A 13,553-nucleotide genomic window follows, 5' to 3' on the forward strand; every position below is an offset into this window, starting at 1 on the left:
CTGATGTTATTAAGTAAATACATTTATTAATATCGCAAAACTTTCTCTTTTTAATAAAGAATTTCCAATTTTTATTAACATGAACTCAAGAGGTTAGGGTTGCCGGGAGGTAAGAAAAATTTGGAAGGAGATAAATAAGACTGTATGAGAAAGTGGATACCTTTGTGAGCAAGCCTATATCCTTTCTTTAACATAATTTCCTAGACTTTTACAGAATGAAAAAGTTTTATGGGTTTAATATTGATAAATTTATATATATTTAAACATTTATTTTTAAATCCCTGAACACCTGTATGATTATGGTTTATATTTAAGTTCATGAGAATAAGGCACTTTAGAGTAAGAAAAATCGCTTCTGTCTTCTGTTTAAAAATTGTATTTCTCAGAATCATAATGATAATTAATCTAAACGAATAAAATTGCTAAAGCAAAAGAAAATCTGACTTTTGTTACAAACACCTTAAAAATTTTTGTGTCCAAAAGAGGTATAAAGATTTGTAGTGCTGGAGTAAATTCTTTAAAATTATCAAAAGGCATACAATGGAACAGTTTTATTCCAGCTTTATTTAAAATTTTAATTTCAAGTGAAATAATGTGACACTGATGGATAAGAATACAACCAAAGATGGCAAATAACCTAATTCACTTTCCTGGTTTGTTCAAGCCTCCAGGCACCAGTCAAATATCGAAGTCGTATAAGAAGTAGGTCCTTGCCCATCTGTAGCCAGCTCCAAAATGGAACTAATTTAGAACCTGCAATTTAAAAGTAATTAAAAATAAATATATTTTCAGGAAACATAACAGTTTAAAATTGTATTTTAGAAGTCACGACCTTTGTGAGCTTCTAGTCACCTTAATTTAACTTACATTATTTATATTATATATGTATGTCTGTTAAACAATTCCTTTGTACATTTAAAAATGATTTTCGGGGGCAAATCTTCATGTTTTACACACTGCTTTTCGATCTCATGTACTACAGAGAATCAGATACACCTCTATACATAATACAAGTACAGATTAATAATCTGAGATAAGAAAGCCAAGACAAAAACCCAACATTTATTCTAATTCTACCAAAGGCTCTCAATCAGATAAAATAAATACACCTTAGCTATAGGCCACCTTCTTGTCCAGTGGTTGTCAAATGACAACATGCCAAGTGCAGTTGACTGCATGAGATCTGCCTCCGTGAGCATGTCTTAAAAGCTTATATTCCTTGATTTTACCCCTTGGAATTGTTTTTTTGGTAAGTCAGAAGCAGACCTGCCCTGCCCTCCAATCTCAGGTAACCGGCATGCTGGATGGTAGAGTGAAGTGGTAAAGACCACAGGACGATCACTGACAATTTCCAGATTGAAGCCCAAATGCTCTAGCTTCTTTCTCTGTTCCTTTCTTCCCACCTCTCCCCACCACCACAAGCTTTACTGAGGTGTAATTGGAAAATAAAATTGAAATGTATTTAAAGTGTACAACATGATGATTTGATAGCTGTATACACTGTGAAATGATTACCACAATGAAGTTAACACATCCACTGTAATTAATTTAAATCATGGATAAGAGATTTAAATATCTTCAAAGCCAAAGTGAGTGGTTTCTCTAAAAACAACAAAAACAAAACACCTGGAAGTGAAATAAAACTTGGGAGGATCTAAACCGTGAGAATTTCAGATGGCCCTGCTCTAGTGGGGAGGCACCGATCGTATATGGCTGAGGGTTTGGGGATGATTAACAGAAAAACTGCTAAGTGCTGGTTATCGAGATTTAACACTCAACTCTCTGAGAAATGCAAGTGAGCAACTGATATAAAATGAAACATATTTTTACTTTTCCCCACTTCAGCTTCCCATAGAGTCTGTGCTGGGCACAGATCAACACAGACACATCCACCAAGCTGATCCTAACGAGCCTGAGGCATCCTTTCACCTGCTTCCATCCCCTTTGGTCTAGGCTGCTACTGTGGAGATTAGTCACACTGCTGTAAACTCAATATGATTCAGCAAGACTCCAAGAGGTCTACAGAGCTTGTATGATTTCCAGACGGGTTCCTACCCTTTTTCTGTCCCTAAACATGTGAAGTTGCTTACTTCAACAGTGACTTTTCAAGAGGAGGCCATGCTTACCTGGGGGAGAGGTGACTTTGAAAAAGTCTCCAGTTAACTGCTCCTACACTGTGAATTAATTTAGGATCATTCTAAGGTAAGCAAAGGAGAACAATAGAATATATTTTAAATTCTAAACAGTGAGCGCTGTCTAAGCTTTTCTGAATAGAAATTATTCGGAAGTATGATAGATTTCACATTTTAAATCTTAGAAATCTTTACATTTTTGGATATATGTACAGATGCCAGTTAAAAATCGGCTGTGAATGGCTTATGGACATTTGGAGTAAAAACAACTAATTCCTCATTTAGCTTTGCACAGTGGTTTGTAGGTACTCAAAACTGAGTAATGAAATAATACTAAAAAAAAATTGGTATTACAAACAATAAAGTTTATCTGAAGACTATTCACCTTGCTTCTAGCCTGAAATCACCATGATCCTGTCTACTGTACAAGTTTTTATTGAATTGCTTAGGCAAGCCAGTAGGCCTAATGAAGACCCTAAGAAGAGACTTCTTCTTCTTAGGAGAAGAAGGCATTTACAGAATGAATTATGGGCTTACAGAAGGCAGTAAGCCAGCTGGAGGAGGGTGGCAAGGATTAGTAGGCTGTACTTACTGTCTATGAAACTGCCTTTGAGTTAGGACAGCTGAGCTGGGGTGACAGTAAAGCCAGCTGACTTCACTGGACAACTGTATGGTCTGACGTCTTCCCCCACTTAAGATCAGCTGTAATGTAAACAATATACTCACCTTCAATTTCAGTCCAGTTGACAGCAATTTCTGCTATTGGGATCTTAAAGAACTGTGCTATGTAAAGCAGTTCTACATCAAATGCCCTGAAATAGAAAATACATTGCTATTTATTTTTAAAAAGACAAATAGAGTGTAATTAAATCTCTACCTTGGCATATTTTAAGAAGCTTACACAGCAGATATAAAGGCTTATATTGTAAAAGTGAAGGCCAGATAAACATAAGGTCAAATAAAAGCAAAGTAGTTCAGGAGCTTCAAGGCAAATAATATAACATCGCGTGTCACTGCATAACATATAAATGAGAAATATGGCGTCTCTGTCACACCTCAGAAACTCTCAGAGGTAAAAACGGCCTCCTGGGCTCCAAGAGAAAATTTAATCCTGGAAATGTTCAAGATTGATGGTTTTCAAATCCCAACCTTAATTAGCTCAAGAGACAGAACTGATCGCATTTTCAACAGATTCAGAGAGCTGGTAAACCAGAACCTTGAGAAGCACTAGGAGAGAATGTTCTCAGTCACTTCAGAGCTGCTTGATTCCATTCTTCTACCGCCAAAGAATCAAGGGTTCTTTTCTAAGTACGGGGTCCCTGTGGCCTGCCTTCCCTCTTCCCCTCCCCAATGCCATCCTGGCCAATACAGTACTGGTAGCTGGTGGAACTGAAAAGCCAGTTTAGGCTGGCCTGAAAGGCCTCGTGGGTATAACTACATATATACATAGGAATTAGATACGTGGTCTCATTTTAACATACACTTAAAATCATCTCTAGCTTGAATTCCCAGCTCAGCCTTCCTTCTACCTAGGAAAGACTCTTTCTTAAAAAGCTCCTCTTCAATCAGCCCTTTGGTTTTGGTCGAATCTGCTTTCCTTAACATTTTTGAATCCTGACGTAGAAGTTTTCCTGGATTTTTACAAAATTCTCTCAACCAGTTGCTTCCTTTCACTGGCATTAAACTCAAAAAGAGAAGCACCACTGCCTGTGCTGCACTTCATGCTTTTACTTGCCTCAAAAAGCACTGAAGTCTTTCACTGTTTTGCTTTCATTCTTGAGCCATGAAATGCCCCACTTTCTAGACTGCATGGAACACACTTCAGACTTCCCAGGCTTGGTTTTAAGATATGAGCACAAACAAGAAAACGCCTAAAATCCACTTCTATCTGATTTCCGTGATTCCAGACAATCTGAATTTGGGAGTTCTGTTTTCTTGGCTACAATAACACCACCATCCATTATGCAACTAGTTTAAATCCCAAGTGTTTGGATAATTCAATATGAAAACTATTTTTTTTTAAAACACTTAATGCTTTTCCTTATCCTAATAAAATATTTACCTAAGATGATAAAACTACCTACAAATGTGTTCTTTGTGTTTCTAAAAGGACTAAGTAAAACTTCCATTAAGTAGAATTGTGACACTCACGAAAGAAGGAAATAATTTGAATATTAACCCTTAAAACTTTCCTTTAACATAAAACCAAAAAGTTACCTAATGGGCTGCTGAGTAATGCTAATTAATAATCAGATCACGATTATTAAGTATTTCTCCAAAGATATCATATAGAATTAGTGACTTATCAAAGACACAAAACAACATAAAAATGATGAATGAAAAGGAGTGGGGTAAAAAAACCACCGATAAACTGAAATACAAATTAATTTTTTTATATTAAAAAAAACTGAAAGGGCTTATAAACTATTATTTTTATTATACACTTCTCCCCTTAAACATTTTAGAAAACATGAGATGTTTATTTAAAAAAAAAAACCCCAAAACAACAAAAAACCACAAAACAAAACAAACTGCAGTTCATATCACCATATTACAAATAAGAGACCAATCTGTTACCAAAGGAAACATTATAATTAAAATACCAAGTACTTCCGGATGGAACCTTATGCCAATAAAGAGAAGCAGCATAAGGGTTATTCTCCAACTGAAATGACTTCTTGAGTTTTGGTAAATGTGGGAAGGGCAGAGTCACCACGTTTTCTTTTGTTATTCAGTTCCTGATACAGCTGTTACCTCAGGAACAGATGTATTTCTGAAGAACAAAGAGTGTGTTGAGACTCTGCTAAACATGGCACACACACACACCCTACTGCTCCCTCCTGAAATCCCACTAAAATTAAAATGACAATGATGGGATAACCATACGAGAACAAAGAGAAGATGAGAGTAACAACAAAAAAAAATGTGAACGTTGGAAAGTAGCTAGACAAGTGGTAACTAGAAAGTAGACAACGGCAGAGGGAGAAGCCCAGAGCAGGTTAACGGGCACCATAGAGCCCCCGAGGCTCAGGCATCAAGGGCCCAAGTGACCTCTGTAAGTGGAGGTGCAGGTGGGCTGCAAACCGGAGGGCTCACTGAAAATCTGTATGAGATTCTCCTTTCTCCCAGCCGGTTCTGTGAATGCTGGCAGCCAGGATCATATTTCTTAGGCAGCAAATTGAAGGATCCCACTTTAGTGAAAATGACCAGCCCCAAACATAGTGACAGCTGGGAGTTACCCACACAAAATGGCCCCACTAGTTTAATTTATAGTGAAATCTATCAGTCAGAGTTTGCTGATCACGCACCCAGCTGCTGATGAGCTAAAATTTTTAGCACCATACTAAAGATATCTAAGGATAAACGTTAATGATAAAAACAAACATAAAGAAAAAAACTGGAGCAACAGAAACAATGCAAGGAAAGAAGAAAATAAAGTGTTAGTGGAAGCTACTGTAGTCATGAAACAAGAACAGATTTTAAAAAATGAATACTAGAATATAAGAATTGCAGGAAATTGAGGTTTTGATAGCAGAAATAAAAATTTAAAAGGAGGGTTAGATGATAAAATTGAGGAAATCTCAAAAGAAGAAAAATAGGAAGAGGGAGAGAAAATAAAATGAAAGGATCAATAGGGAAGCTCTATATCTGTTTTATAAGACAGAAGAGAGAAAAGACAGAGGAGATCATCGAAGAAATGAGTAAAGGACATTTCTCAGAACTAAAGGACATGGGTTTCCAGACTTAGAGGGCCTCCTGAGTACTCAACAAAATGCATGAAAAAGAGCCATGTTAAGTCGCTGAATCATGACATTTCAAAACACTGAATAAAAGGCTTCCAAAGTGGGGTGGAAAAAACATGCCATACACAAGGAATCAAGATTAGATTATTGACAGAATTGGACTTTTCCACAGAAACACTGATGCCAAAGACAACAGAGCAATGCTTTCCAAAACCAGAGGAAAAAGGATTTCCAACCTATAATTCTTTCTCCAGCTAACTGGTAAACAAGTGTGAAGGTAGAATCACGGCACGTCTCTACATGTGGGGTCTCGCAGTGTCGTTCTCATATTTTTTAGGAGGTGTAAGAGAGGTGTGCTCTACTAAATTAGGATGGAAACCAAGGAAAACAAGATCTAGGACAGGAGCTGCAGCAGGCCAGGACACAACTAGAAAGAAAGAGCCAATGAGAAAGGCTTTCCATCTCCAAGAAAAAGATGGAATTGAGGCATAATCTGATGTGTCTGGGAACTTATGCTTCTGTCAGAGAGTGAGGACAAGTGTTAGATCCATGGTCAAGTAGTGCCAGCAAAAAACTCCAGTTATTACCTTTAGAAAAACAAAAAGTACTACAACTATGTGGGTCGTATAATCCCACTGCATGCTACGGCTCAAATTTGAATTCTCTTTACCCAGCTATAACGATCAATGCTGAGCTAAGCAAACATTATTTTAAAACTGTATTAGGAGCATATCTGTGGAGGGTGTACAGGAGTTTAAGAGAATGAAATACTTGTCCATTGATTTCCTATTGTGGAAATTAATATCTAAAACTGAAAAACTGAGACGTAGCTATGCAGACCCATTGTTTTCAATGTGAAAGCAAACACCACAAACAAGCAGTAAAGAGATGAAAGTGACTGGAGTGAGGGAGCAGGAATGGGGGATGGACGGAGATGGGGCAAAGGACAACTGTTTTCTTGTTATAAGCCTGATGGAATGACTTTAAATTATAAACATGAATAACATTGATTAAAAATTTAAAAAAATTCACTAGAAGTACATTTCAAAGAATCCATTTAAAAAATTATTCATAAATTGGGTCAAATTATACCTTAACATTAAATGGAAAGAATTTAGGTGAGGTAGAGTTCAGAGGATGGAGATTTTATATACATATTTATATTTAACATTTAACGTTACCCATACTCAAGTAATTCGGAATCAAAGAGATGCCTGTAGTCTTTTAACTTCAGCAGTACAGCGTATACCTTGAAGTGTTGTAATACCTAGAAACTCTACTTGACTGGGATTCCCTGAAAGTTACGAGAAAAATTTCAGTGACTCTTTAGAACAAGTCCTCTTAAAAAAACCGTCCAAGGAGACACATATGGAAATGAGTGGACGCACAATTTGGTTTCTAAAACTTATGCTGCATAAGAAAAAACAAATCTGCTCTTTAGTCTTTCTTGATTGAAGTGAAGGAACAGAGATGTTTAAATTAAGACAATGAAACATAACTGTGGTGAAGGGTATACTGCTAATCAGGTTGATACATGTGTATTTGGTGTTCTCCTTTATGGGCACAACATAAACATAACTGGACCCTAAAGAGAGATGTGAGAGGCTAAAATTTTAAGTCAGGTCAGTATTATGCCAATCAAATTGCAAATAAATAATTAAAAAGGCATGCACATGAACATAAAATTTAAAGAAGAAAAAAATAAAAACATGTTTTTTTAACTTAAAAATCCCATAAAACCTTGGAACAGTGCTGGCCAATACACTAGCCACATGTGGCTGGCTATTGGGCAACTGAAATGTGGCTAGTCTGAATTGAGATGTACTGTACTCTGAAGACATAGTACAAAGAAAAGCATGTAAAATAGCTCAGTATTTTTTTCATACTGAGTGCATGCTGAAATGACTACATTTATATTGTGTTCAATATAGTATTAAAATAAATGTCACCTTTCTTTTTACTTTTTAATGTGGCTACTAGAAAATATAAAATTACATATATGGCTTGCATTTGTGTCTCATATTATATTTCTGTTGGACAATGCTGCCTTACAACAATCCTGACTTATAACAGTCCTGACAAGGAAACTTCATAATTTTTAAGTCATCAACCCTAACCCTAATGTTCTCCATTTTTAAATCCTTCCTTTTGAACTACAAAGAACCTAGCTCTTTGACCATAGATGGAGACATAACAACTGACCGAAAAATATCTAATGCACAGGGAGGGCTTTATTTCTAGAGTGGCTTCTTAATAAATAAGATCCTCTGATTTTGGAGTCCATTAACTATCAATATATTTTATTCTTTAACATAATAGAAACATGCATCTAAATTTTAAAACCAAATACACATTACTTAAAAAATTTTAATCTAGGAAAGAAAGATTCAAAAACATGTTTGATAATTTTAATTCTGAAACTACAGTTTCTTTAAAGTTATTTGGGAAGATTATATGACATTTCTTTCTACGGAGATAACAGATCTTTGCAAATAGACACATGAAAGTTATAGAGACTATAAAAATGAACATCTACTGGAATAATTACGCAGACTCCCACCATGAACAGAATTCACAGAACCCAGTACTAACAGTAAGTATTCTTTCAACAGTATTTACTGAGTACCTATGATGTGCCAGGCACTCTCTTTGCTATACAATAAGCAAAATCAGATGGGATTCTTGCTCTTGTGGAGCTTACGTTTTAATAGAGAAAAAGAAACATTACACAAATAAAACACTACAGATGTGACAGGTGCTACGAGAATGGCTTATGGCACTGCAGCAGCATACAATCAGGGGCATCTGATCTGGTACAGAGTGAGGGCAGGTTGTTCTAACGAAGATCTGAAGGATAAGGAGAACTTGACGGAGGGGCAGTGGGTGGTGAGAAGAAGAATCTGCACATGGAGACTCAGGTGGGCCAGGCCGTAATATCAATACTGATACTGCCTATTGGTATCCCTCTCAAGGCCTTGGAAGGCACCGAAAGGCAATGGGAAGCAGAAGAGGTGCATCTGATTGATCACTTCTAATTTCTGAAGGGTCCCCTTGGACTGCAGCATAGGAACTGATGTCTTGGATTGTGGTGAAGATGAAAAGAAATGAAGGGACATAAAAGCTCAAAACAACAGGCCTCGGTCATGGGCTGGATATACGGAGGGGCTGTGGGGAAGGCTGTAATGATGCCAAGGTTTCAGGCTTCTATGTGACTGTTATTCCCTAAACAGGCTGGGAGCCGAGGTGAGGTCTGGGACAAAGAGGCCGAATGCTGCTGACAGGTTCATTGAGACGGTAAGTCGTCATCTTAAACATGACCACTGGATTTAATCATAGGAGGGTAACTAGATGTTTAGATGGGAGGATGGGTGAGGAGTGAGTGGGAAGCGAAAAGATGGGGACACTGAATATGGACCACTTTTCCAAGAAAAGGTTCGCTGTGAAAGGAAAGAGGGCTAGAGTTGAAGGGATGCTGGGGGCAGGGGTCAATGGAGAGGGTGTTTTTCTAATGGCAAGAGAAATTTAAACTTGAAAAAACTGATGGGAAAGATGTGGTTGAGAGAAAAGGCTAAATACACAGGAGAGAAAATAAGTGAACAGGATTGGGTTGTTAGAAGGTGGAAGGGGATGCAGAGGTCCAAGGATTGGTCTTAGGCAGGAGAGGGAACTTACTCCTGCAAAAGAAAGGAAAGGAGAGAAAGTGGGTACCCTCTTCTGCTTTGATATGTCTGAGCTTTTTCTTTTTTCTTTGAAGGAAAAAAAGGAAGCTTAAGGAAACAGGATGTTTTCAGGCCTCTCAATTTATACTGTCTACAATTAAAGTAAATATATAACTTTATACCCTATGTTTGGTTTGAGGTAAATAAGAACCAAACTAGTAAGGGTACAGATTAAGTTTACATATATAAGTGTCAATTTTGTTTAAACCTGGATGTTCGTTATGGGACTACAGGGCTGCTGCCCATTACCTGGAGAAACTGCTGTATAAGATACACCAGACACATTCCGGTTAGGAACCTACCATCGTTCAATGTGGAGAGATGAAAACGTCCGTGACGCTGCTTCTCGAGTTAATAATTTGAACCCACACTGTGTATCCCTGATTCCTTTGACACAAAGGAACCACACCAGAAAGTGGAACCCATACATGAGAAGAGTACGGAAGTAAGAACGCTGAAACAAAGACAAAATATAAATGACTTTTCTATTTATCTATAAAGGAGACATTGAAAACACCTGGCTGTAGACAACTGCAACTTAATACTTAATTGACTGGGTAGATCTCACACATGAACGCCATTGTTCCATTAGCTGCACAGGCAAAGTCTATTCTAGAAACTGTGAGGACGCCTCATGCTTGGAGCTGGACAGAGGCTAGAAAAGTAGTTACTCACTTCCTGGAGGTGGAGTCAGACAAGAAGAATCACAATGCCTGTGAGAGTCAGGGCTTCAATGTGCCAGAAATGTACCACAGCAGTTGGAGGGCTGCTCTGAGCCAGAAGAACATCTCATTCACCTTATATTTTGTGCCCCAAACACATTTCAGTTTCAAAAACAGGTGAGTTACCAGAATATCTTGGAAAAATAAACACTAAGATTTCAACCTGAAGTATGATACCTAGCTAATGAGAATGCAATAGAAGAGGTACAGCAGAGTGTCACAGACTAGAAGGGAGTTTGAAACAAAAACCCAGTGTCTCTAACTATGACAGATATTTCTGATTAAATATATTTTAACAGGAAAGTTCTTTAATACTTTGGATATTAAACTTAAGTAGTCTAATCCTATCTGAGAATTCATTATTGTTATTAGTCGTTAATTTTATTATTAGTAGTAACATGACACATATTCCATTATTCATTAAACAATGCAAACTTTAAAAAACATCATTAACTATCACTGAATTCTATACTTTCATATTTAGGATTAAAAAAAGATAAGATCTCTTAAAGTTTTCTATAATTATGGTAATAGACCCATGGAATGATATTTACATATGCACATAAGCAAACCAGTAAGAGTCTATGCAGAATATTTAATATCTCATCCTACTAAATAAAAGCCCTTTCCTCCTTTTGGATTTTCTTTTTCATTATTGTAATCTTTAGTATTGTTCTTCATTCACATGTCTTTTTCTATCACCATCGAACAAAATCATGACTCAACAGTGAAAAAATGATGGGAGAAAAGCCACGGAGCTGAGCAGGCCTATATTTGAATCCTGGCTCCATTAATAATTAGCAGGCTGTGGGCTTCCCTGGTGGTGCAGTGGCTGAGAATCTGCCTGCCAATGCAGGGGACATGGGTTCGAGCCCTGGTCCGGGAAGATCCCACATACCGCAGAGCAACTAAGCCCGTGCGCCACAACTACTGAGCCCGTGCTCTAGAGCCTGTGAGCCACAACTACTGAGCCTGCATGACACAACTACTGAAGCCCACGTGCCTAGAGCCCATGCTCCGCAACAGGAGAAGCCACCGCAATGAGAAGCCCATGCACCACAATGAAAAGTAGCCCCCGCTTGCCGCAACTAGAGGAAGCCTGTATGCAGCAACAGAGACCCAATGCAGAAAAAAAAAATAAATAAATTTATTTAAAAAAAATGATTAGCAGGCTGACCTTGAACAAGTTACTTCCACTCTCTAAATGCCACTTTTCTCATCTAGAATGAAATGCCTGCCTCACAAAGGTACTGTAAAGTTTAAATGAGATAATATTAAAGCCTTTAACCAAGTGTTTGGTACAGGAAGTAACAGAAAATAAAAGCTTTTAATAAGGGAAGAAGGCTTGAAAGCTCACTTTAACCTCCTGACCACAGTTTCACTTGTGTATTAAATAGGGCAAGAAGGGAAGGAAGAATAAAATACTTATCTATAGGGTATGTAAAACAAACTCTAAAGCTCTAGCACTTCTCACTGATCACCTAGAATCGTTAGTTATGTTTTGATGTAAGTATGTCTTACCTCTCTAAGCAGATAGGGCAGAAACCTCATCTTAAAATACTTTGGGAATCTCACAACAGCTTGCTCAGTGCCTTTCATTTAAAATATTTCCAATAAATACTGGTTGAGTGATTAAACCTCCAAAAGAGCATTTATGCTTAGTAAAGGAACAAACAGAAATCGAAAGACAGAAAAATAAAAATTGGCCTTCCCTGGTGGCGCAGTGGTTGAGAGTCCGCCTGCTGATGCAGGGGACGTGGGTTCGTGCCCCAGTCTGGGAGGATCCCATGTGCCGCAGAGCGGCTGGGCCCGTGAGCCATGGCCGCTGGGCCTGCGCGTCCCTAGCCTGTGCTCCGCGGTGGGAGGGGCCACAGCAGTGAGAAGCCCGCGTACCACAAAAAAAAAAAAAAGGTAGAAAAATAATACCTATAAACTATTCTCCTTGAATGATTTTTAACATGATTTAGATGAGCTTACTAGTAACCAAATGAAAATATTCATGACTGCTTTTGCTTGGATGCTAATAGAACATTTTTGTTTGTTTTAGGATAATGGCTATTTTTTAAAAAAACAGAAACATGTTGAGTTCACATGAGGACTTTAACTTATTTGATTTCTAACATATTGAAAAGCATAACAATATAATCTACAAACAACTGGAACTTTCTTTAATTTTTAAAACTTGGCAAAATATCTTAGAATTTAGAAGACATCTAAAAACATACTACAGGATAGACTTATTTAGTTAAATGAAGGTAACAAAGTCATAGAATAGCATTATATGAACTTCTGAAGTAGATATTTAAAAACATTCACTGCTTTAATATTAACAATCATCTCTAATGTTTATGAAATGTAAACAAGGAATTCAGGTGAAATTTAAAGCTGACTGGTAATTTTATTATCTTAAAAAGAGAAGCTAAAGAAGTCCTAAGACTGAAGCAGACTCTTCAAAAAGAAATCTAAAGAGATCAAACAAACAGTAATGGATTCTATTTTGAATCATTTAAAAATGATAAGTTTGAGAATACCCAGACAATATAAACATGACTGTTTTAACTCTTATACAGAACACATGGGCATATGAACACTTTTAAGGATGCCTGAAAGACTCCCATGGTGCTGTATCATGCATGTTTGTCTTCCAAGAGAGCAACAGAACAGACGGTAAGATTAACTGAGAATATGTGTAAAGGTATTTAGGACAGATAAGACTGAAAACTACACAGTTAAGCTACTGAAGTTGCTGTTTACTATCTTGGTTAATTAATACTTTTATAATTTTCTCACTGTCCACAGATCGATCACCATGCAGGATCTATATTACCTATGGCACATTAAGAGAACACCCTAATGGCTGAGAAGTGGAAGGCCACGCCGCACTTTCTTGGACACGTGGCAGATGGTTGTGTTGCCCCTTGGAGATGACCTTCTATAAGACAGGTATAGTTCTGTGAGAATCACCTGGACTTGAACTACAAGCCTACTCAGCAGGAGTTATACGTAGCATCTGCAGAGGACAACTGCTGATCTCTAGTCAGTGGACCAGTTTACCCTTTCTTTCTAGAGTAGCAGCCAATTCTGTAGGGTCCAAAAGCACTATGTCAGTAAGTAAGTTTTACAGATGGAGGAATGGATGGATAGATGACAAGATAAATTATAAATGCATAGATCCTAGAATAGATCCCTTGATGACTGGTTAAAAGCATCACTAGGTAAAAGAAGGTTCAGACCATA

The 13,553-nt window shown here is 37.4% G+C and overlaps 1 protein-coding gene across 2 annotated transcripts in view; it reads right to left on the reverse strand.

Annotated features, from left to right (window-relative positions):
• Positions 1-216: 216 nt before the first annotated feature.
• Positions 217-13,553, reverse strand: part of ALG5 (ALG5 dolichyl-phosphate beta-glucosyltransferase) — a 33,075-nt gene continuing 19,738 nt past the window's right edge. The window contains exons 6-8 of one of the 2 annotated variants that reach the window (XM_082859165.1): positions 9,897-10,048; positions 2,859-2,944; positions 217-753 (exon numbers count right to left, since the gene is read on the reverse strand). In XM_082859165.1, coding sequence (XP_082715291.1) covers positions 638-753; positions 2,859-2,944; positions 9,897-10,048 — 354 coding nt within the window. In that variant the 3' untranslated portion in view covers positions 217-637. The remainder of the gene's footprint in view (positions 754-2,858; positions 2,945-9,896; positions 10,049-13,553) is intronic. The other variant, XM_082859164.1, reaches the window with a different exon arrangement.

This window comes from Leucopleurus acutus (genome assembly GCF_964270905.1).
Source record: "Leucopleurus acutus genome assembly, chromosome: 18".
In the NCBI taxonomy this organism is placed as follows: domain Eukaryota; kingdom Metazoa; phylum Chordata; class Mammalia; order Artiodactyla; family Delphinidae; genus Leucopleurus; species Leucopleurus acutus.